The following is a 25,833-nucleotide window of genomic DNA, read 5'->3' on the forward strand; positions in this document are numbered from 1 at the left end:
ACTACCATTTTAAAGCCTTGAGTTCAGCATGTTGGTTTATTGGAGCCAAAACTGATCATATTTGGACTAGAGGTTGGAGCTTTGCGGGAGCGAGGGGATGGATCTGGCTGACCACCCAGGGACATTGCCATGGTAGCAACTTGTCAATCACAAGGTAGCCACGCCCTAAGGAATACCCTGCTTAATCGTCCATTTAATCTAAATGGGACCAATTTATAGAATGAAAATCATGCTGTGATGCATTTAAGAAGACTTGGAGACTAAGAAGAAGGTCATTTTCACATAGACTTGGATACATTCAGGCTTCTTTTTGCACCCAGTGGAGTCGCCCCCTGTTGGCCTGCAGACTTCCTGTATATTTCTGTAAGCTGAAACCATTTCCCTCAGTGGAAACAAAGCTTTTATTTACTTTGATTTCACAGATAAGAAACAATAAATTGTATAGATGATAAAGCCCCAACAAAATAGCATCTTGAGTCTTGTGTGTGATTTATCCTGGCTTCATATGAGCAGAGGAAATCTCCACTTGTCGCTAGGCTAATTTATACAATGTAAAATGCCATAGGCTTGTGCTAAAAACATTAGCATGTTGAATTTGTGGGGAAAATGTGTCCAGATAAAGACAAGTGCTTTGTCTGTGAATGCTGCGAGTTATAGTGAAGCTGATTTGTGCACTTGTGTTTGAAATTGCGATGTTTAATGTGTGTTTAATATATGTTTTGAATCAACTAAACTTTGCAGCACTTCAAAGAAACCTCCGCTGCTGACTAGTGTTTTGGAGGTGTAACTGCAGAGTGACAGACACACCACCGCACAAGTATAAATGCACACAACGGCGCAGGCCACGTGCATAGGCCATGATGTAGGCTCTGCATAGAGCTGACGCACAAGTATAAATCTGTCTCTAGTCTATAGCCGTGCTAACATGCAGATGTTCTTCATCTTAGTTAAGCGTTCAGGCAAGCAAATATTTACTAATTAGACCTAAACACAGAGTATGGCAGTATATATTTGTATATGATAAACAAACATGGTATCTTTTACCCTCACTGCATGGGTGGTGATTAATTATATACCACCACCTGGTTTATTAAATGAATACCACCAAAAACTGGAATAAGTCACAGCAGACAGGAAGAAAATTGAAAGACCCCCCAAAAATCCCATAATTATAGTATATGGCTTTCATTTTCAATTCACTCCATGGCACAAGATGCCAAAAAGTGCTCGCCTATAGCTAATATATATGACTGACCATAAACAACTGCTGTTTGAGAAGTTTGAGGTATTGTTTTGTCACTGTTTTTCCCAGTTGTTTAAGAAACCAATAATACTCAATGATCCTAAAAAAAAGACGATGAATCAGTGAAAGTGAGTCAGTGTGCAGCCGAGTTCGGCTCCGTATTCAATCAAACCTCCCCGCATAAATAGAGGTGATAAAAATAAGGTTACATTTCTATCCCTGCCCGCCTTGCTTTACACATTCACAACTCATAGCGACACCGACAGAAAGCACCTGTAATTCTTGTCTCCAGCGTGCAGACAGATGCTCATTCACCGAGCGCTGAGGACGAGACGAGCTTCGTAGTTTTGCTCTCCCTCTGCGCAATCAATCAGGGAACGCTGAGGTCGATGCAGAACAGCTTTAATAGATTCATGCAGACTGTTCCCCACAATTAAATTAAGTTAGAAAATCAATTTCGGCATCTTATGCAAATTAAAATACGCCACTCTCCCTTGGCCTCTCTATTTGTCTTCTGTTCGGTTTACTGTGTTTTTCTCCGTCTCTCTATCCATTCTCTTATCTTGTTTTGTCTTGGACAGAATATCATTTGGTCTGTTTATTCATCTGTCTTTCCTTGTTTATATTCTCTCCGTCTCTCCCTCCTTTTTTCTCCTCACTCACGTCTCTCATACACACTGACAGAGGAATAGCTCAATCAACTAATAGGCTGAGGTGAAATGCAATTATGCACCAGAAACCAATAGTAATGAAGAACCATAGAACATTCATTATCTCAATTAAAACAGACCGTCAGTGTCAAAGCTGTTGCACAATGGGCCAACATAATATAAACCAGCTTCCACCATAAATTAATTCTTTATGTCAGCTCATTGGAAAATGTAAATTGTAGTGTCTCAGTTACTGGATAGAGAGGGTGGACTCAGATCTGCACAGAGAGCTCAGTTTGCGTTTTAAGTCCTTATGGTGGGCTTCTGTTCATTAACTGGCCTCATGACAAGCCAACTTTACATTTGAGATGATGAAAGCAGAGGCAGAGAGTAAAAGAGAAGAGGCAAAGCTCAAGCTACAAGAGAAACATGGGTGAAACATGAGCCTACAGCCATGCTAGTGGCTCTGTGGACTGTACTTTGGTGCTGCATGTTAGCATGCTAACATCCCATCTCACAGGAGAGAGCTACTGCCTCAAGCAAGGGAGTTCAAGTATCTCGGGGTCTTGTTCATGAGTGAGGGTAGAATGGAGCGTGAGATGGATCGGCGGTTTGGCTTCTTTAATGATGTGGGCACTGCGCTGGACCATCGTGGTGAAGAGGGAGCTGACCCAGAAGGCAAACCTTTCAATTTACTGATCCATCTACATCCCAACCCTCACCTATTATCATGAGCTCTGGGTAGTGACCAAAAGAATGAGATCACAGATACAAGGGCTCAGCCTTAGAGATAGGGTGAGGAGCTCGGACATCCGGAGGGAGCTCAGAGTAGAGCCGCTGCTCCTTCGCATCGAAAGGGGTCAGTTGAGGTGGTTCGGGCATCTGATCAGGATGCCTCCTGGTTGCCTCCTGTTGGAGGTGTTTCTGGCACGTCCCACTGGTAGGAGGCCCTTGGGCAGACCCAGAACACGCTGGAGGGATTACATATGTCATCTGGCCTGGGAACACTGTGGGGTCCTCCAGGAGGAGCTGGAAAGAGTTGCTGGAGAGAGGGACGTCTGGGGTGCTTTGCTTGGCCTGCTGCCCCCACGACCCAGCCTTGGATAAGTGGATGAAAATGGATGGATGGATGGATGGATGGATGGATGGATGCTAACATGCTCACAAGGATATAGTAAAAGGAAAAGGAAAGGAAAATATGTTAAGCACGTTTAGCATGCGTAATATTTACCATGGTCATTATTTGAGTTTAGCATTTGCTAATAAGCACTAAACACAATGATGCTGGTGGGAATGTAAAGTTTTGTAGGTATTTCATAACCAGGTAACCAGGTTAGTATCGTACTAAGGAGGAAATAACTCTCTTCACCAGCAGGTGGTGATAGTCGGCATTCACACTAAATGGTTTCAGATGAACAAACTCTTTCTCAATATATATGTAGAAAAATCAAACTTCATGATATTTTGTAACAAAAATAAAAAATAGAAACAAAGATAAACCCAAAATGTTCATAGACAACATTGAAATAACTCAGGAACGCATATCCCTGGAGAGAGTTTGGGTAAAATAACACAGTCTGTGTTAGGTTTCGGTACACAGATGGTCTATCAGTGGAGGCAAACAAATCCAACAGGGATGAGGCAGAGGCAGAGTCAATCAACACGCTAAATCCAAAAAACCAAGAAAAGGACACAGGGAAACAAAAGGCTGGAACGCTAGACACACAAGGAGCTAAGACGAACTGGGACTGAGAGAAAACAAGACACACACTAAATACTCTGGTGAGGGGAAGGATAACGAGACACAGGTGAGGCTAATCAGGGCGGGACAGACAATCAGACACAGGTGAAGTCATCAAAAGGGAGGGAAAACACAGAGGCAGGAAGTGAAGCGATCTGAAACGAGAGCAGATGTGAGTTTCAAAGGAAAACAGGAAGCAACATGACAACCTAAGAAACTTGAGCTGTGACACATGTATAGTCACTGAAGTCTGTCCATAGCTCCGGGGGAAATGTCCCAAATTTCATGGCAGTCCATCCAGTTGTCCAGAGATTTTATTCAAAACAACAAATCACATCTTGATCACCAAAGTAATTTGTAGGATTTATCATGTCTGTAAGAATTTGCACGTCAATCCATCCAAAAGCTGTGTGGATATTTTAATCTGGACCAAAGTGTCTGTTAGCGTGGCCAAAAAGAAAGCAGTTATGTCACGGTGAGTGGGAGTAAGTGGGAGAACTGGCAGAGAGATTGAAATAAAGAGACATCCAGCGAAGAAAATGCAACATATTTATCTGACACTTTACACACATTTCCCCCTGGACATCTCCTCCACTCCCTCTGACTCCATAATGTGCAGCGATGTCTCAGCGGTGTCCCAGGGTGCCTCACTGTCACCGCCATCACTTGTGGCAGCTTCATTTTCTCCAAACACACCCTGCCCCATTGAAAACTCAATGTACCACGCAGCGCGGTACAGCTGCGCAGATATAATGGGGAGCATCTCGAGGGCAACCTTTCAGCCTAACGACAATGCCACGGCCTTGAACTGCACTGTGTTCCAGACAGAAAATCTTCTATGGGTGTTAACCTTTCACTCGCCAATTAACCTCCTCTCACTTCGCCTTCTGTCATTACTTAATGGAGACAGTGAGAGACAGAAAGTCAAAGAAGGACGGACGAGGAGAGACAGAGCTCCCTTTAGCTCCGAATATTGAAGTTTGTTCCACTCTTTGCAAGTCAAAGAAGAGTGTGTCAGTCCCATATGTACACAGCCATGTTGTATGTTGTATGTACATGTTTATGTGTGTCTCTTCCTCTGGTAGTGACACATACCCTGTTGTACTTAAGCCAGAGTAGACACACTATGGTTTCTCTGCCGTTCTTAAAACATCAGTCACTCTGTATTCCAGGAATGTCTGGTAAAATTACAGCGGCCGCCCTGTGACGTGTGTACACTTGTGCGTAATCAGCCTATTTCCATCTTAGGTGTGGATGACGGAGCAGACATCCCCAGGGACATGGTGGTGGGAATCTATGAAAGAATACAACTGAGGGAGTTACGCTCCAACGAAGACCACGTCACCTACGTCTCCAAGGTTGAGCAGTCCATCGTGGGCATGAAAACAGTAAGGACACACAGACATACTTCTGTTCAATAATCTCAGTAACACAATGCATTCCTTATCCTTTAGTTGATGTTTTGGCCATTTAGGGCAGAACAACAAGCTGTAAACACCACACTGACATATTGTTAATTTAGCTACCTGGTGAATGTAAGTCCAGTATAGACCCTTTAAGGGCCGACGTCACAATGGCGTCAGTTTGTTAGCTGGAGGCAAAACACGACTCTCCACCACAGGGCTGTAGGCTACATAGGAGTCTTAAAATGTTGTCTTGTTGTGTTATTGGGAGCCAGAATAGAAAGAGTCATGGCTCAAAACTTTTGGTGGTGGCTCTGGTGACTTTGGTTGATGACTGATAAGGCGAAATGAGGCCGTATCCGCTAAGCAGTAAAGGGGAGGTGGAGGGTACGCACAGCTGCAGCATAAAAGGTTTGCGGGCAGAAAAAGAACGACATTTAAAAAGAAGAGTAGTGAGATGATAGGCTGGTGGAGAAGGTGTGTCATTGTGCTATTGGCTGACTGAAGATTAGCTGTAGAACAGCTGATGACTTGATTGATAACCCTGAACACTGACAGCCAGAGATTGATGGTGAGCATGCATGCAAGAAGTGAATGGAAGGGTGAGGAAGAAAGTTACAGCCAAAGCATGAAAAAGTATCATTTGTAGCTCGTCATGCCCATCTGCATCGGCAAGTGTTGGGTGCCAGTTTGTAGCTTCACGTCACCGGCTTCCATTGAAAATGAATTGCAGTCTGCTGCTGTGTCACTCGTGACTATGGTGCTCTGAATAACTAATTCCAACAGCACTCCAAATTCACAAACAGTTCGGTTTGTGTCAGAGTGCTCTCTGGCCCTCTGAATTACTATTTATGAATGCACTCATATAAGAAATGGCAGAAAGCATCTGACCATTTAAGCAATGTGAGACTGAAAATGTTCATTAAAGTTGACAAGATAAAGTTATCTATTTTCTGCCAAAGCTAATTTATTACCATCACCTCTTGGTGATTCCAAGTGTTTATTGGTAATGTTGAAATGCCCTCTAGTGGACAGAACATATAACAACCACATGCTGATAGTGTCATTGGCAACTGATAAGCCTGTGTGCACAGTGTATAGGTACAAGGTAAATATTTTTAATAGGCTAAATTTGAGCATTAAAAATGAATATAGTAATATCCTCCTGACACCCAAACTTTTATTTGGTATGCATTTTCAATTTCTCCTTGCTATTTGGGATTAGTAGGACCAGATAAATAAAAAATATATGTATATTTTCAAGTCCTAATGTCCCCAAATGAGACTACATCCAAGTGTCCTCAAATGAGACGATAATAAAGATGGAATGTCCTCAACGAGACTATGTCCCAGTGTCCTCAAATGAGACGATAATAAAGTTAGAATGTCCTCAATGAGACATTGTCCCAGTGTCCTCAGATGAGACCATAATAAAGTCCCAATGTCTTCAAATGAGTACTTTGTAATTAACAGCATTTATCTTGTTCCTGTTGTTAAAATTTGTAAAATGTGTTGCCATATCAAACTATAAACATTATTAATCATAAATAAACAAGCTTCAACCATTAAATGTGATCAGGTTTTGAACCTTGTCCACCTTTGTGTCAGGATCAGCTGCAGACTGACTTGGCAGAGATGGCTGCCATCTTGTTAAAGTAAACAAGATGGCAGTATAAGGTCAAGTAAACCCAAAATGTGATGTCCACATATGAGGACACAGGGTCTCAAGGAATGAAATTTGAATGCACTTATAGACAATAGACAATGATTGACAGTTCCTGTGAGCTAATCCCTATAAACAGCACCTTTCACATTATAAATATTATATCCATGATCCATAAATGTATTGATTAGAGTGGCTTTAACTCCAAAACCAGGTCTAAAGAAGTAGTAAGGACTTCCTCAAATGTCCTCGCTTTACAAAACTGTCTTTTTCTCAAGAATTAAAATTCATATTGGTCCTTGCAAAGACGTACATAGTGCATCACAGTACACACACACATACACATACACACACACACATCCAAAAGTTACTTAAACTTATTCCCAGATGGGGTTGAGTTTATGGTACAGTAACTTTATTCCTTATCAGACTCTGTAGAAACTTCACCAGTTCTTTCCACTGAATCATCCTTTCCTTTACACAGTAGTACAAATAATTCAGTATATATTTTACAGAACACCCTATAATCTTCTTGGCTTGCTAGAATAGTAGAAAGCAGAAAACATGAGTGATTACACACGCTGACTCTTTGGTAACTCCATGCCAAGTCACTCACTCATTATTCAAGGCCTTATCACTATCACCTAGCCTTAGTAGTGTTAGCGGAGCACATTTATTAGCCATTAAATGTCTCATCAGCAGCAGGATCATTACCTCAGGTCATTACTCCAGCTAGATACGTCATTAACCACTGCTATCATTAGAGTCTTTTTTTAACAGTTTAAGGTTAAAGGCTTGGTCAGTGCGCATGAGTAGCATTATGTAAATGCTTGAACCTGAACACTGGAATTTCCGTAGTTAAGAGTCAACTTCAGAGACTTATTTCCATTTGCCGTGTGAATATTTCTGTGGAAAGTTTTATACGTTTTAGAGTTTATAAGTGTGAGACAGACACAGAAGCAGAAGTATTTAGCTTTATAATTGACTGATTACACTGATTCATGTGGGAATGTGCTGTGTGTGCCCACTCATAAAACACCGAAAGGCTTTTTTAAAATGATTCAACAGTTCAGGGAATTACTTTTTAAATCTTATCAGTGCACCAAGGCCTTCAATCCGTTATTCATGAAATGTAGATAAAGTTGCTGATTTGTTTCCCATACACTCTCACATTTAGCTCTGTAAAACTATATTGCATCCATACACAAGAGCCAGTGTAGTATTTATCTCAGTCTATACCACAGCCTTTATACAGTAAAACATATTTGAAATTAGATTAACTTAGATGCATAATGATGAATTGCTGGTAGCTTGATGAATAATAGTCAATAGTAAAGTCAGAGTCAGTTACATTTATGTTGCCTTCAGCTTTTTTAGCTTTCATTTTCGTAAATATTGTAATTATAATGTCACAGATGTGCCAAAAATGTGCAGTGTAATCTGGCAACCTTTCAAGCAGGCTTTAGTCGGTAGGGATGCACGATATAGGATTTTTCGCCGATATGCCGATATAGAACGGCTCATCTTAGTGATCACCAGTCTCTTCTGTAGTGGAATCAACATCATATTATGTATACATACTCTTACTGTGATGACCAACCAGCAGATGGAGACATGAAATGCAATACTTTTCAGTGTATGTAATATTTATTCATTGTGCAAAATAAGAAAAAGCATGTTGGCTGATTCTTATTTTTAATGCTGATATTGGCTGACGATGTACCGATATTATCATGCATATCTAATGCCTGGTTCACACTAAAAATTATCAGCCGATTTACAGCCTGATGCAGCATTGTACAGTGTTGGCTCGGATCGTGAAAGAATGAGTGTCCGACACAATTATCCATTGTTTCATCTCCTGTAGTGTGTCATAGTAGACGATGACGATGCCAAGTCTGGGACACCTCACGATGTCGCGACAGAAAGTCTAGCATGTTTGGTTTTCCTTTTGTCGTTTACGACTTCTCCTGTCACAGCCGTCACTTTGACCAATAGGAACACAGAGCAAGCTGATGCCGTGGACAACTGTTCCTCACCAACACCCCAGACTATATATATATATATCTACATATACATAGAGGATATTTCCTCTAGGGATGTTACCACGACAAAGTAAAAACGCAAAAATTATGGGACATTATTCATTATTCCCTCTGTATTTTTATATTTTTACATACATTTGCCTTGATAAAGTTAGTGCCTCATGCCTTTATTTCAAACGCAACACTTTGTGTATCTGTTACCTCTGCAAGCCACTTTGCAACACACCTCAACCCCAGCTCCTCCTTTTCATGCTGTGTCTGACTTATCAATGTTGTTTCTGTTTGTCATTGATGCTGCTCTGTTCTGTGCCTGGTGGGTCTTTGCTGCTGCTCTCCTCGCATGGAAGGGCAGGGAGGTTTGCTCTGCCTGCGTTAGGCTCTCCATTTAGACGCATGGAAGGGCAGATAATACTACAGCATAATACTGCAAATGGAAATGAAGTTTTGTTTGACTAAAGTGGTCCTGATTGAATTAAAACAATACATGCCAATTCTTTGGCGTGTTCCAGGCAAACCAGATCACCCAAGATGTCTGACATACTGGCAATGTTTTTTTATTGCGAAAGAGTTCTGTACTTTGGTTTACACAGAGGATGTCAGCTGAGTTGCGGCCCTTCAGTGTGACCTTGGACATGTTAGCGTACACACTGCTGAAAGAATGTGGTCATACGCGGCCCAGACCACCTTCGAATGTGGTCTGAGCATTCCGACACATTAGGTGCGGGTGATCCAACCAATCAAGGTACATATTAATACCAGGTGTACACAGAGCCAATGGTGACCATGGTAAACATTATACCTGCTAAACATCAGCATGTAAGCACTGTTTAACTCTAACTGTCGACTCCTGAGTCCAGTGTTCCTGCCCATCCACAATATGAATGAAAGTTTTCAGTATAAATTTAATTAGTTTGAAATTTAATCTCCATTATTTCCTGTTAACTTTCAGAATGACATTGGAACAATGACATTGAAAAGATTGCCACCTCTTTTTTTCCTCGCTTGTGCCTTTAAGTGTCTCTCAGTGATGGATGAGTAGCCATAGGATGACAGAGGGACTGTTGTCATAGCCAAAACAATGATGGATTGTTGTGACAGGAAGTGACTATTCCCGCTCATGGGAGCCGTCTGCCATAAAAAGACTCAGATAAAGTTTCTTCCTCAGAAATACCATCACAGCAGGTGTCAGAGTCCCCCATACTGTGGGTTTAAAACTTATTTTGCTCAGAGGGAGAATGATTTTCCTGATAATAAGAGTTTGCTTGGTGTACATATTTGATGAGCTGATGAAAGCTCTATAACAATTTGTCTCGTATGTGATGAAGTAGCTTTATATCCACGTTTACCTCAAATATCCATAAATATTTGATATGAATAGCATTTGTAGAATCCATATTTCTCTAGTCACACAATTAGTTTGTTAGTTGTATGACTAAACTCTCCTGTCACACTGTTTCTTAATAATCCCATCAGGAAAGGATTATTTTCTTAACACACTAGAGGCATTTGAAGCTAATGATGTCTTTACATGCTTCTGACATTAGTGTAATGAGAAAGCGGGCTGACTGTGGCCAGCTGAGCGGGAGCCTGTAGACCCTGCAGTGATGACAGAGTGAGTGTGTGTGTGTCCACAGGGAGCACAAAGTGGGAATACACAGAGGGAAAACCAAACAGGGGCCGTGAATATTTCCGTTATATCATGAAGAGGGGATCAGCTTCACTTCAGCTGACAGTCACTCAGCTGTTGTTTAGATTCCTGCAGTGATCCAACATGGAGTCAGAGAGACATGAAGGGGAGAGAACGTGATTAGATCAGTCGCGGCCATTTTTGTAGTTTAATCTGCTTAAACAGGGAAAAGCACTTAAGTCCAAGAGGAGAAGCTAGGCCTCTATTGAATCAACCGCAGCATTTTGTACAAAATAAAACACCTCCAAGTGAAGCTTTACCACCTTTGCTAATCCAGTTCATGATACTTGGGTTCCACAGTCTATACCAGAGGTTCCTAACTGGTGGGTCGTGGTCCAAAAGTGGGTTGCAGGTCCATTCTGAATGGACCGCAAGTGACTCGCGAACGTGTCATGTTTGTAAAAACACTTTATTTTGAAGTACAGAGAGTATCTGGCACAGAGCTTTTATTTTGAAGTGCAGTTTCATGCTGTAGAGAGAGTAAATAAAAGACAGCAAACTAGCTCGATGACATGGCCAACTGCAAGTATGACTCTGAATATATTAAACTGTGTTGACCTTGAACTAATGACTAAGGACTGGACCCTGTGGCTGGACCAGTTGGGAACCACTAGTCTACAACAGCCTTGATAGAGTGAAACATCTGGTGTCAGGGTTGGTAACTTAACAGAAAGATGTATACTGCAAAAGATTAAACAGTCATGGGTGAATTCACAAAGAATAGGCTACATCAAGTATTGCAGCTGAGTGCAATTTGCCCTTTTTGTTGGCAACTGATTGCATGTATCCTTATGGAAGGGCAGAGAGATTTGCTCTCTCTGCCTCAAGGCTTTCCCAGTAAGCGCATGGAAGGGCAGAGAGGTGTGCTCCCTCCGTCTTAGGTTCTCCACATAGAACATGGAAGAGGCTTTCCGCATAGGCCCGAGGAAAGGTAGAGAGGCCCCAGAACAGACCCATACCGCCAAATATAATACTGCAAATAAAGTTTTCTTTGACAAAGTGTTCCTGACTGAACTAAAAGTTTTGTTTGAGTGACCTGTGGCAGAACATTTCCTTAAGAGGACTACTAGGGTTACTAGAAGCAAGAACAAGGATCATCAAACCTGGCCTCATAAATGAACTTTTTGTAAATGCAACGTTCAAACTTGGCTTCTCCTCCCTGCACTGCAAGCTACAATTGTAGGAATGTTACATTTGTCGTAATGGAAAAGCCAATACTTTAGCAAGCTAACTAAGTCATGTCCATACGTAACTGTCTAGAAAACAGGACAACTTCAAGTTGCTCTTAATCTACATCCCCTCTGTCAGTGCTTGCCAGCAATCGTTAAAGCTGCCCCGGATTTACTGTGGTTTTGGAGTGAGCTTTGCCCGTTTGCCGTTTTTCTTTTTTTTTTTTGGTGTTGTATCCACGATTTTCATAGTCTGGCACAGGGTTGCTATGTTTTTATTAAGTCCTTACCTCACCTGCAGTTATTTGCTGGAGGCTTTGCACCTATAACGTTCTGAACACAGCAAAATAAGAAAATACTGGCAGAGAGCAGAGTCAGATAAATACACTGCCACACACGTCTAGTGGGTCATAAGTGGTGATTGAGAGGGATTACCTTCGTATGAGTCTATGCATTGTTTCTGTATGGTTGAGGGTGAGAGGTATAGTATGCCTTTTATATATTAGGCTAAAATCCTAAAATTCAAACCTGCATTCATGCCCATGTTTTCCTTAGAGGAACACGGTTCATATTCAGATAACCTTGAGATGGCAGGCAGTCTTATCTGTAGCTCTAATTAATGTTTTTTAAGACTCGTAGGTCAGTCTTCAAGTCACTAATTTGTCTCAGCAAACTGTGTTTAATGAGCTTTTCTTCCTGATACTTCAGTCTCAGCTTTTAGCCCCAGTGAATAATGCGGCGCACTGCAGCCAAAAGTCATTTATATTAAAAGTCTTCCTGTTTCACTTCGACACTTTTCCCCCAGTTTCTGCGAGGGTTCTCCGGGGGTTTCTCTATCGCTTCATATGGTCTTGAATGACTTTAAAACATCTCAGACGCCTCATCTGAGTGATTGACGCCCTCCTTTTACCTCGATGTCTGTGTCTTTCTCTCCAGGTTCTTTCGGTCCCTCATAGAAGACTGGTGTGCTGCAGTCGACTTTTTGAGGTGACGGATGTCAACAAGGCCCAAAAACAGGCAGCACACCAGAGAGAAGTCTTCCTCTTCAATGATCTCATTGTGGTATGCATACAAAAATACTTCATATGTATGTTGTTTACAGTCTTCTTTAGAAGCCGCCCCCGATATGACTGCTTCTGCTGCACATGGGCGATTTTTAAAGCTGCTTATTTTGTTGTGACAGCTGCAATGCACCATCACCTACTCCGACTGTGAGCTCCCTCTCCTCTTTTATGTTGTTTCATAACTCTCTGGCCATTTCTTTTAATAATACATAGAAGCAAACTCAATTTTGCAGTGCGCTCATAAGCAAAGATCTGTCCCCTGCAGAGCGGCGTCAAGGGCCAGTGATAAAGTTGTGTTGGATTTGGACCACAGCTCAGATAAGTTGTTTATTCAGAATCGTGTAGATTGGAGAATTATCAAAGGTTTGATGTTGGGCATGATTATTGTGCTCATTAGGAGCCACACAGGGGTTATATTTCCAAAGTGTTTAACTACTCTCATAATTGTGTCAAATGTTGATCTCACACCAACAAACAGCCAAAGAAAAAAGCAGCATCCCTCCTCATTTTTCTGCTAAGGCATAAAAGTAATTGGTATCCACAGGAAGAGGAGGTTAAAAGGCCGATTTTAAAGGAAGAGGTGAGAGAAGCCATCTTCAGACATCACAGTGGATCTCTGTTCATTTGGCAGTTAAAGTTAGCGGTGCGATATATTCCAGCGAGACGTTTTTTTTCCCCTGACAGCTTTGAAAGTGGGGCAGAAATCGTCTTTGAAAGATTTTACTGCGGAATTAAAGGGATGGGGACTTTTCTTTGAATTTGGCCCCCTGTTCGAGCAGCTTGAACATGTCAAGAAGTGTTTAAAGTGCCGATGTGATGTATTGGTTTAATACGGCTCGCCTGGTAAATTATGCCCCACAGAAAAGCTGCAAAGCAGATTTGCCTCATCTTTCTCTATCTGGAAGGTCATCCGATGAAAAAAGCTCCATAACGTCTCTGATATCAACTCGCCAAGGTGTTGTTTTTCATGAAGCATGGGCGCACAATCTGAAACACTTTGAAGCTTGTATTATACATTAATGTTGACTCAACCAGCTCCTTTTAGTTTCAAATTACTATTTTTTTCTGACTTTTGTTTGAGATTGCTCTGTGATATGGAAATCTCACTGACAATCAAAAAGATTTCAAAAGATCAGAATGCTGAACAGACTCATTTAATGGTCTCTCCCTGTCATTTAAGATTTTACTCAGTGTTGTCTCATTGTCTGCAGATCTTGAAGCTTTGTCCAAAGAAGAAGAGCTCTGCAGCCTACACTTTCTGCAAAGCCATGGGCCTACTGGGCATGCAGTTTCACCTGTTTGAAAATGAATGTAAGTCACGATGTGTTCACTGCAGACCGGTGTTGTGAGAGGCCGCTGCTCATTTCCCATGAAAGCCAAAAATCAATCTAACTATTTCAATAACAAAGTAGTGCGCTAGTAAGTATAGCATGCCATGTTAGGTTTTTTTCTAAACCTTACCACGTACTTTTGTTACCCAAACTTAAAAAAAAAAAAAAATAGGTGTTTTAGATACATTTTAAGTTTATTTTGAAAACACATGAAAAGAGTCAAAACTATACATTTCCAGTGAAAATGGAAATGTACTTTGAAAAGACACAATGCATGTAACAAGAGTTTATTGGCATGCCATTCCAGAATGTCCAAAACTGATGCAGGAAGTTACCTAGCATATCATATTTTGATGTTTAGATCCACTGACAAAGCAGTGATATTTAACAAGTTGGGATGAGAGCATGTTGATTTTTCGCTGTGGAACAGTGTGGGACAAGACAACTGTCAGATTTTATCTATGATTCTTTACATTATCTCTATGATGAAAAGTAAGTAGTGGAACAATAAAACAAACAATTCTTATTTAAAAAAAAAACCAACGTATAAAATAAACTAACTTTAACTCCACACATGCATCATTACATCGGTTTCTTTAATTCAAGTCAACACTTATAAGATCATTTACCGTATTTCAGCTGATTTATAATTAAACCTACTTAATGATTGATTTATTTGTTTGTTTATTTACCTACTTATCTATTTATTTATCTCATAAATCTCATCGGCAGTCACCAGGTTATTTCTTCAGAGACCCTGGGGGACAGGAGCATCAGTAATAAATAACAAAGTTCCCATTGCCCCACATGTACCCTCAGATTTTATCCAAAATTTTATTATTATCATATTATTGTAATGTCCATGGGGCTCTTCCAAACCCTATTGGGACTCATAAAAGCCTGTGCCCCTCAGAGCTCTCTTTTCAGAGCACTGCGTTTTAACTCCAACCTAACGCTAACGTAAACCTAATTCTATCCAGAACCCTAAAACCAAGTCTAAACTCTCAAACAGGCCTTTGAAAAAGTAAGGACCGGCCAAAATGTCCTCACTTTGCAAAAATGTCCTCACTGTGTTGCTATAAGAGGTTAGTCCTCACTGTGTATCATGTACAAGTACACACACACACACGCTAAGGGCTACGCTACATCTGTTTGGTATGATCAAGACATTAAACAGTGTAATGAGCCCATTTAAATTTTATTAATTGTAATTGTGTCATTTATGTGGAAAAAATAATCAGTTACATGCATAGTTAACGCCAACAGTGGTGGAATTACTGAAATGTGTTACAGCTGCAGACAGCTGCCATGAAAACCATTGAAGATATAACACCTGAAGGTTTGGACCATGACAAAACGGGGTAAAAGTACCCCCAACTTGAGGGGGTACAGGAGTTATGGCTGTGTTTGAAATAGGTTGAATATTAAACTTCTTCTATTATTGCTTCATTTTTTATATTCATGATGGCAGAAATCCATCATCCTGGACTTGGTTGGTCCCATAGAAAATCGTCACATTAATCATGCCTTTGCACTTTGTAAGATGTAATTATACCTCCCCTCTTCAATCCACATTGCATGCTAAGTAGATTGTTTTCATAAAATTATCTCCAGAAGAACAAAATGAGTTTACAAATTTACATTTCAATGCCATTTACACACCTGTAGTATTGGAAACAGTCCTTTCAATTTCTGTTGTTACTCTTGTCTCAACAACTCACTGTATTCTGTGCTCCCCAGACTACCCTCATGGCATCACCATCCTCTCACCTTTTGGCTCAGACAAGAAGCAGGTACTTAACTTCTGTGCCCCGAGTGCTGAGGAGCTGCTCAAGTTTGTAGAAGACCTGAAGGAATCAATCGCGGAGGTGTCGGAGATGGAGCAGATACGCATCGAGTGTAAGTGTCTGTCTTTATACGGGTTTTCCCTCGATGATACAAAGAAAGGCTGGAGGCACATTGACTGGAGGCTGCCAAATACTGAGGGAGAGTTATAGGTATGATATGTGACACATAAGAAGGTCTAAAGAATACACAAATAGATGCTAGTATTTGTTATATCTGTTAGGTGTAAGGATGTGTGTGTGCCAGCATGCATTCGTGTGTGTGTGTGTGAGTGTGTAGTCATCTGTCCGGAGCTAATCTCGCAAATAGGGTTGCAGCGATATATCGGTTTCAAAGGGGAGACTTTTTACATGTCCTTCCATTAACAAAAAGGGCTTCAAGTTTCAGTTATTGTAATAAAATGTTTGTTGAACCAAAAATAAATCTTCCATTTTCATTCCTTTAAGGGTTATTCTGATTGATAATAATATAAATTCTCTAATACTGTGATACCCTGAAATGGTGATAATTTCTGAGACAGTTATTGTACCCTGAAAATCCTATATCATTGCAATGCTACTCACAAACTACTGGGCCAATCAGCCTAATATTTTCTGTGCACATGTATGACTGTATCCGTAAGGACCTTCTCGTGGCTGCAGTGATGCAGTTTTTGAAAAATCTGTTTTATTCCATCGTTGACTGCTCCTACTCCTCACTCCTTTAAACCAGCCAGTAGGAGACACAAGTTTTCCGGAAAACTAATCAGCATTAAAAAAACAAAAACAAGGTTACTGTCTATGCCGGCCACATTTTGGCCCTCATCGTTGCTCAAAAATGGACATAGAAAAGTTTGGTCTCATTTTGAACCGAAGCATCTGCAGATTAATTCCATACCCAATATGTTTTGATTCCTAAAGTTAGGCATGTTATGAGATAAATTAGTCCCTGTTAGTGTTTTCTTCGCTGCCTTTGTAACTGTAAGGAAGTTGAAGCATTTCAGAAATGGAGCCCAATTTTGAAGACTTACAGATGTTGTTAAATTGGTCATTTTTCCTTAATATTGTATTTGGGCTTCTAAGTAGTGGAAAGGTTATCTACATAAATTGTTTCTTTTTTGTTTAATTTAACTGTGTGTATTGTTGTTATTCCCTGCTTTGTTGTACTGGAGGCTACAGATAAATTTAATACTGTTAAAAGTTTAGTTGAATGACATGGGACAAAGATTTCTGGATGTGTTTTTTTTTATTGAAAATATATTCATCCTTATAATTATGTTATATTTACATCTATATTTCACTACAGTGCCTGTTAGCAGGAGATATTGATCCGCTCTGTGCACCACACCTCAGCTCTGTCAAAAATAGAAGAGGCGTGTATTTTTATTTGCTCCTGAAATGCGCTGTGGTGCTGAAATCACAAGAATTATCAGGCGGCCGCCTGGTGGAGATCTGCACTCAACTGAGTGCGCGTTTTTAGTTGTAAATGTTTGGAGAATATGGATTCATGAAATCAGAATGCATACATGTGCATTATACTTGTGTATGTCTTAGCTTGTGCCCATCAGCTGTAATGTTTGTGTGTATTCCTCCTGTGGCAACACAACCAGCATCACATTTTGGACCAGATCAATAATCTCACATCTTGGAAAGTGGGAGACTACAGTGGATTATGAGACACTCTGTGTGGGAATCGATAGGTCCCTCAGATAGTACACATGAGTCAGAAGAAGCCATCCTTTGTTTTGTATTATCTGCTAACTCGTGTAGGTGCAGAGTGACTTTTGCATTTTGTTTCCTTTGGTGCACTGCAGCTCAAACAGACTGCAGGAGGGCAGTAAATTGGAGGTGAAAGGAGGCCAGCGTTCCTGAAAGCTGCCAGGCATCTGAGTTGTTTTGGTCTGCGTGCATGTGAAATTCTCCAGACAATAAGACTTGCACATACTTAGACCCACATGGAGAACCGGGGTATCCAGAGTCTGCCTCCTGCCAGTGGGCATCAAAGAGAGCATCCCTGCTGGGATTTGACGCAACTGCATTACCCTTCACAGAGAGGGAGAGCAGGCAGCAACATATGGAGACAGGCAGTGGTTGACAGACGAAAGCTATTTCTCTTACTGAGTGGAGCGACAGACAGCTACTGTGCACCAAAACACACATAAAGCAACACACACATAACTCATGTTGAGACATATTTCTTAAAAGGCATACAAACAAACTTTTTCTCAAGACATAACATAGGAACAGCATTTGGAACAAGAATGATCACTGGCGCCTGCAAAGAAAAACACCACATCATCCTTTCTCCTCGAAGGGTTTGTATTGTTGGCATGTTAGCAAACGCGCGCGGCTGGCTCGCCAATGTTTGGGCTTTCCCTCTTTGAGAAATTACTGTTTCTGTTTTTATAGGGAGCTTCATTTTTTCTTCATCTGGGTCTTTATAAGGAGGAAAAGCCCTGATGGAACTGATTTTAATTCAGTCCTACACATCCTATGATAAACCTCCAAAAAACCCAACATTTTACAGTTTTTGGTATTTCTGTTTCCAGTCATTATGCCTAGACTGTAATCAATAGAGCTAACTGTGGTCAATTTTAAAAGTCTTTGGTGACTAGACCCAATTGTGACGTAATATATTTCGGGGAGTAATGATGCCATGGTTAGTATAATATAGTTAGTACGGAGTCAAGACAGTACTGGTGGTGGTGAAGAGAGCTGGCTGAAGATCTGGGATGTGGAGTCGTATTGGTTCCCATGATGGTCTTTATATGTATTTCTATCACTGTTATTTGTTCTGTATGTGCTGCTACTGTTTACCTGAATTTTTGTATGTTGTTGTGACGACCCTGGCTCAAAGGAAGCCACATCGAGGGAGATACCAAGTTAAATCAATCAAAATTTAAGTTTATTAAATTAAGTGAAAAGCAAACAAAGAGGTGAGAGGGGAGACTGCTGGCCGATAGCGTGGCTGAGAAGGAGAATGCTACTAGGTGGAGGAGGGGCTTTTAAACTCAGGTAATCAGTCCACATGCCAGGCATCAGCAGTCAGTACTGGTAGGCAGGGTTACACCCTGATTCACCTGCAGCCAACAGAAAAAAAACGGGCAGGAAAGATGTCCCAGGACACAACAGTTATCATTTGACATTAAAATCAATCAATCAATAAATAGAAATATATAGAATTTCTACTTTTCTATGTAGAATAGAAGGAGCTCCGGGGGGGGGCCCTGGTGTCCCTATACTGGGCGAGGTCCTCAACGCCGAATACGCCGTTTCATCAAGATCCTCTTGAATCGCTCTTAGTCTGGCCCCTCCCCTGGGACCACTTTGCCTTGGGAGACCCTACCAGGGGCTATTATGCCCGGATAACACAGGGACATGCAAACCCCTCCACCATGTTAAGGTGGCGATTGTCGGAGGGGTAACGTCTTTATGACAGTCTTACTGAGTTTGAGAAGTTTATGTTTGTAATGGTGGTCGCACAGAACTTTAGTTGCACAGAGCGTCTTCCATGATGAACACAATAAGGCAGTCAGCAAGTCAGCATCAGGGCAGGCTCGGCGTTAGAGGGTTGTATAATCCAATTCCACTCCCTATTTCCAGAGTGCGTAGGGAGAGGATGTAGGGGGTAGAGAGATATGTGAATGAACAGGAGCATTAAGAGAGACTTCCTTACTGAAGCTTCCTTTATTAAATTGGAAAAATATGCTAATTATAGAAACAATAAGTATTTCCTGGAAAGAGCTGCTGCATATAAAACACTGTCTCTGTTTCCTCTATAATAAGAACCAAACACATGCTCATTTCCAGGAAACTACTAAATAAATCATTGGTAAACGCCGACCTATAAAGTTAAGTGTTGCCACTGTTTATTTATAGCTTCATCTGACCCCCTTTCCCTCCAGATAAACTACAAAACAGGATTTGCTGTTCAGTTTGTCACACTCACACCAAAATGAATCGGAGGACATGGTGTACTGCACGTAAAAGGTCGCACCTGGCAGTGTTCGGCGGCTCGGCGTCAGAATTAGAATGCAGTGCAGTGGTGGAGACAAAACAACATTTAGTCATCATGATTGGAAATGACATGCAATTACCATCAAGTGTGAAGTGTAATTAGAGAGATGGCGAGTTGTGTTTTGAGATTAGAGGAGAGAGCGGAGGAGGGGGAGGCAACAAAGAGCGTGTGTGCGTGTGTTCAGCATTTGAAATAACGTAGAATACCGACGGTTTATATTGCGACTTTCGCCCGTCGCGGTCTATCTGTTTGTCTTTCTACCTATTTTCCTCTCTGTCGTGGTGATTATATGATGATCATCTCTGTCCTCTGTTCTCTGCAGGGGAGCTGGAGAAGCAGCAGGGCGCCAAGACGCACTCAGTAAAGAACAACGGCACACAGCTAGAGCTGCGCGGCAAACAGGGCTCCCCATCAGGTGTGTGTGAGTGTGTGTGCACTGCTGCTTTTTAATTTCAAAACCCGCTGCAGGGACTTTGCCCTCAATTGCATTAATTTACCCGCAGTTGAAACAAAGTTAAAGCACTGCTGTTTTTATGAATAGATTGATGAGACATTTTATACTTTAAAAAGGAGGTGCTGCAGTTTCACAAATCTCATACTCCTTATCTTTATCTTGGAGTAAGTGGAGTGCTATAAAGTGCCTTATTTTAAAGTATATTTCAGGCTCTTCAAAACATCTTAAGACGTAGTAAAAGACATTTTGCTGCCCCTTTCTTTGTCCCTGTTCCTTCTATTTTGTTTCTCTGTCCAGGAAACCAGGAGATAGATGAAAGAAGTGGACACAATGCAGTAGAGGTAAGTTATTAGTGATAGGGCCATGTCCCAAATCACAGGTAAGTCAGTGCAGTGTGTCATTATCAGAGCAGGATGAGATAGGATGAAACCTCAGGGCGAGTCAAATCTTGACGGCCACAAGCGTCGAGCAGGAAGGGGTGAAGAGTGGATGAGAGAACGAGTGCTGCGGGGCAAAGTGCTGCGGGCATGTGCGGTAACCCAACCAAGCTGCACTGAACTAAAATTAGAATTCTACACTTAAATTTACACTTACTCCCAGCTTTTGTAGGTTTAAGTTAAAGATCTCAGACATTATGCACACAAAAAACATTTCTCTCAAATTTTGGTTGCAAATTTGTTCAAATCTGTGTCAGTGAGCACTTATCCTTTTCAATTCGTCCACCTGACAGGTGTGGCATATCAAGATGCTGATTAAACAGCATGAATACTACACAGGTGTTCCGCGGGATGGTCACAGTAAAAGGGCACTCTAAAATGTGCAGTTTGATCACACAACACAATGACACAGATGTCTCAAGTATTGAAGAGGTGTGCCGTTGGCATGCTGACTGCAAGAATGTCCACCAGAGCTGTTGCCAATGAACTGAATGTTAATTTCACTACTATATGACGTCTCCAATGTCGTTTCTGTGATTTTGGCGCTACATCCAACCAGCCTCACAGTCCACATGTAACCACACCAGCTTAAAGCCCAAACATACTCGGCGGAACGTACGTGGAGCGGACTCCGCGGGGGTCCGCCCGGACTAAAAGCGGACGTCCACAAGCCCTGTGCGCGCAAAGCTCAGATTTTACGACCACGTGCACACCAGAGTCAGCTCGGCATGTATTTTTCACATCGCGGGGGTTTTTCACGGACATTTTTACAGGAAACTACAACGCGGAAGTGCGCTCGACTATGGAAGACCGAATGACTGCGGACATTCCTCACGGAGCCCACTCCGCTTATAGTACGCCCGAGTCTGTGAGCATCTTTAGGACCTCCACATCCAGCATCTTTACTGGCATGATCTTCTGAGACCAGCCAACTGAACAGCTGGTGCAAGATTTGGTTTGCATAACCAAAGAATTTCCTCACAAACCATCGAAAATCTTATCAGGGAGGCTCGTCTGCACTCTCACCATCGTCACCAGGGTCTCGACCTGACAGCAGTTCATCATAACTGACTTGAATAGGCAGCTGCTCACCTTCAATGCCATCTAACTCATATGAGAAGTGTTCTCTTCACATATGAATCCTAGTTTACACTGTACCAGACGGCGTGTATGGTGTCATGCGAGCAAGCAGTTTGCTCATGCCAACATTGTGAACAGAGTGGTCCATGGTGGGGGGGTTATGGTATAGGCTGGCATAAGCTACGGCAACCAACACAGGTGCATTTTATTGAAGGCAGTTTGAATGCACAGAGATTTTGTGACAAGTTCCTGAGACCTATTGTCACACCTTTCATAAACCATGACCCTTATGTTTCAGTATAATAATCGGTGTTTCCCCAAATAGTTAGAATCCATGGGTGGTAGCTGATGACGGTTTCTTGCCTGTGAGTCCTTGTGCATGAGTCTGTGCTCCCTTTCTAAATTCTTCATGAGCCTTTTTTTTCCTAAGTCGTGGGGTGGACAATTGATCAGTCGATCTGATCAGATCAGATTGATGTACAAGAGGAGCAGCTGTTTGTGAGTGAAAGCAAACTTTAGACTCAGCTCAGAAAATGGCTCAGTTTCACTTTCACTGCGCCTGACGTTCTGCTGCTCCGTCTGTGCCCAGAGTACACTCTGCCCTGCGAGACTGTGGAGCAGTGAATAACCAAACTGTATAAATATTCCAACTCCACACCTAAGGAATGGTCCAGCTCCAAAAATAGAAAATTAAAATGTGGCGGTAGGTGTTTTAATCGTGGCAGCCTGCCACAAATAAATGAAAGCGAACCCTGATAGTGCACGGCTCTATGTTGCAATGATCTATACACAAGCTGAAAACATCCCAGTTCTTGCATGGCCTGTGTACTCAGACATGTCACCCACTGAGCATGTTTGGGATGCCATTTCTGCCAACTTCTCACAGCCATTGAAGAGGGCCAATAGTCCACAGGCCACAATCCTGAAGATGTGTTGCACTCATTCATTTTCTGTAACCGCTTATGCTGTTGGGGGTCGTGGGGATGCTGGAGCCTATCCCAGCTGACACTGGGAGAGAGGCAGGGTACACCCTGGACAGGTCACCAGACTATCACAGGGCTGACACATAAAGACAGACAACCACTCACACTCATATTCACACCTACGGGCAATTTAGAGTCACCAGTTAACCTGCATGTCTTTGGACTGTGGGAGGAAGCCGGAGTACCCAGAGAAATCCCACGCTGACACAGGGAGAAAATGCAGACTCAGCCTGCGTTTGAACTAGAAACCCTCTTGCTGTGAGGCGACAGTGCTAACCACTGTACCACTGTGCCACCCCGCATGAGGCAAACGGTGGTCACACCAGATATTGACTGATTCTTTGGGGCATCTGTGACTAAAAACATACATTCCTGTGGGGCTAGTCCTGTGAAATCCTCAAATGTTTTTTTTTAAGTAAAACTGCACATTTTAAAATGCCCATTTATTGTGACCATCCCAAAGCACACCTGTGTAGCAATGAGGCTGTTTAATCAGGGTCTTGATGTGCCACACCTGTCAAAATTTCAAAGAAATTAATCTTTTCTTTGCATACATACACAAGTCTTTGATCTTTAACTTACACCTTTGAAATATGAGAGCAAAAAAAGTTGCATTTAAATTTTAGTTCAGTGTAAATATTAGATAAAAAGGACTCCTCTTGCTACACAAATATTAAAGATGGTGGTTTGGGGAACATTTCTAAAATCATAGCAGTCAGAACAAGGTCTTCCCACAGAAAACACATCAGACTCAAAGGCTTTAAAATTATCTGTGAGCCTAAAAAGGAATAGGTTGTAATTAGTTTCACAAGCTCGGGCAGAAACGGCGACTCCTTTAGGGCCTTTAAGGGAAAAAAGAGACAGCAGCTAAAAGTAGCTGTGTGGAATACTCTGCATGTGTGTGTGTGTGTGTGTGTGTGTGTGTGTGTGCGTGCGCCCACATGCAGCACCGAGACCTTAATTAACACAGTAACATGCGGGCGGATAAATTTAACGCTCATTTGACCGGGAGACGTCACCTCGTCACCCCTCTGCCAGACCTCCGGGGGGAAACTTCTCGTGCAAGCAACAGAGCAAGCTGAACTACAGTACCCATGGGGCTTTGCAATTACCATCCTAGTGGCATCCGGTGACCTTTCCCTAGCCCTTTCTGCGGCTGTAGAGTTGACCGTCTGGAGTAAGAAGTCAAACACACACAGGGTCGATTTGACACTCAGTGGCTGTTTAATTCCTCACAGCTCACTGGTGTTATGTCAGGCTGGAAGTCTTTACTCAGGTGCTGATTAGAGACCAAGTAATTACATATACGTCACAGTGAAAGGCTTCATTTCATTTTCAAAGCCGTAAATGCTTGTAGAGTGACAATAATTACAGCACGAGGCATAAAAATAAAACGTTTCTTTTCTTTGTGTGGTGGAGTATCTGCTCATTTCATGCACACAACACTCTCTCCTCTAGCAGCCTTTGGGTCGTCATAATAGGACGCTATGATCAGGCCGGTCTTCATGGTTGTCTGAGCTACCTTCGCCAGCCGCCTTCCCCTCTGCCACGCAGCCTGCAGTAAATGTCAGTGGCTGGTGGGGAGCCGTTAGCTGTCGAAACACATTTATCTTAGAAACCAGGAGGGTCACACAGAGAATCCTGCTGCTTCTACTCCAGGCATGAACACAGCGACGACCGACTCTCACAGCATGCTTTTATAATCAGAAGGATTTGATAGTGAGTGTCAGTCAGCAACACGAGTGACAGGGTGGAGTACATGTTTGAGCACAAGCTAAACCAAACACAAAGAAAGCCGTGATCACAGAGAGGACAGGCAAACAGGGAGTGTTGTCAGGAGTAGCCCTTTTAAAGCTCTGCCAGCTCCTCCTCAGGTGCACCCATCCAGCTAACGATCCACCCACTCACGGCCTCGTTAGGGTGAAGTAATGTCAGCTGTGTGCCACACAGTCCCAATCACACGTGTGGGATTTGTTACCAAAGCAACTATAATGCACTTGAATACAAGAAAGAAATAAAAAATAAAATCAGATTTACATGCAGTGGTGGAGAAATGAACAAGTCACTGATCTTGAGATTCTTAAACTTTGTCAATGATTATTCCTTTATTTGATGCACTTGCCATCTTTACACAAAAATCCAGTTTGCTGTCGAGCAGACATGCATATTTTATTGTCTTAATAACCACAGTGAACCAAGTTTTTCTACATGATAACCAAAAAGCTCAGTTTTAATAGGGATGTCTACAGAAGCCCCGAGAGGCAAGAGAGAAAAAAATAAATTATGGTGATTATGGTCAGGATCATTTTAATAGAACTAAAAGCATTCATCTTTTCTTCCAGGTCCGATTTTATTTCTCAATGTACTCTAAACACAAGCTACATGTATTGCGTGTTAGCAAGCTAAGTAACATTACTGTCAGGCGTATTATCAGCCCCCCACATCTACGACATAATAATAAGACACACACACTTTATATTTGTTCAAGTTGTTTAACCTCGTTTTGGGTTCTTGCTGTGCATCTCTTTGTAGTCCTGATGCATCTTTTTGTTGTTTTTAATCTTTTTGTAGTTATTTTGTGTCTCTCTTAAGTAATTTAGTGTCTTTTTTAGTCATTTTGTTTGTTCTTCTCTATAGTTTTTCTCTGTGACCGTCATAGCGATAAGCCACGCATATCACGTGAAACAACGGAATTGTAGCTTGCCGACAAGGCCAAGCACTTGTCGGTAGTCCAGTATTTTCACAGCGAAAAACAATGAAAAAGTTACACTAAAATTATGTATAACAGAGCTTTCATACAGCTCTGCACACACATTACTCTTGGATGGATTACTCGCGAATGCAGGCTCGCACAGAAATGCCACGCATATCACATAAAAGTGCAGGAGCAGAGCTTTCCAGTGATAACACACACATCATTGTGCTGTCATCCCATCACGCTATAAATCCAGATTAATTGTCTACAAAATAAAAACCTGACGAATTTCTTTATAATCCATTATGCAGATCTTGTTATCAGTCACTTCATATAGTGAGGAATAT

The 25,833-nt window shown here is 41.8% G+C and overlaps 1 protein-coding gene across 1 annotated transcript in view; it reads left to right on the forward strand.

Annotated features, from left to right (window-relative positions):
• The window catches only part of iqsec3a (IQ motif and Sec7 domain ArfGEF 3a), a 174,887-nt gene that overhangs the window by 142,999 nt on the left and 6,055 nt on the right, over positions 1–25,833 (forward strand). Inside the window, exons 8-13 of the mRNA XM_050035781.1 lie at positions 4,883–5,022; positions 12,538–12,663; positions 13,877–13,976; positions 15,737–15,895; positions 20,160–20,252; positions 20,589–20,632. Coding sequence (XP_049891738.1) covers positions 4,883–5,022; positions 12,538–12,663; positions 13,877–13,976; positions 15,737–15,895; positions 20,160–20,252; positions 20,589–20,632 — 662 coding nt within the window. The remainder of the gene's footprint in view (positions 1–4,882; positions 5,023–12,537; positions 12,664–13,876; positions 13,977–15,736; positions 15,896–20,159; positions 20,253–20,588; positions 20,633–25,833) is intronic.

This window comes from Epinephelus moara, chromosome 23 (genome assembly GCF_006386435.1).
Source record: "Epinephelus moara isolate mb chromosome 23, YSFRI_EMoa_1.0, whole genome shotgun sequence".
NCBI classification, from domain to species: Eukaryota; Metazoa; Chordata; class Actinopteri; order Perciformes; family Serranidae; genus Epinephelus; species Epinephelus moara.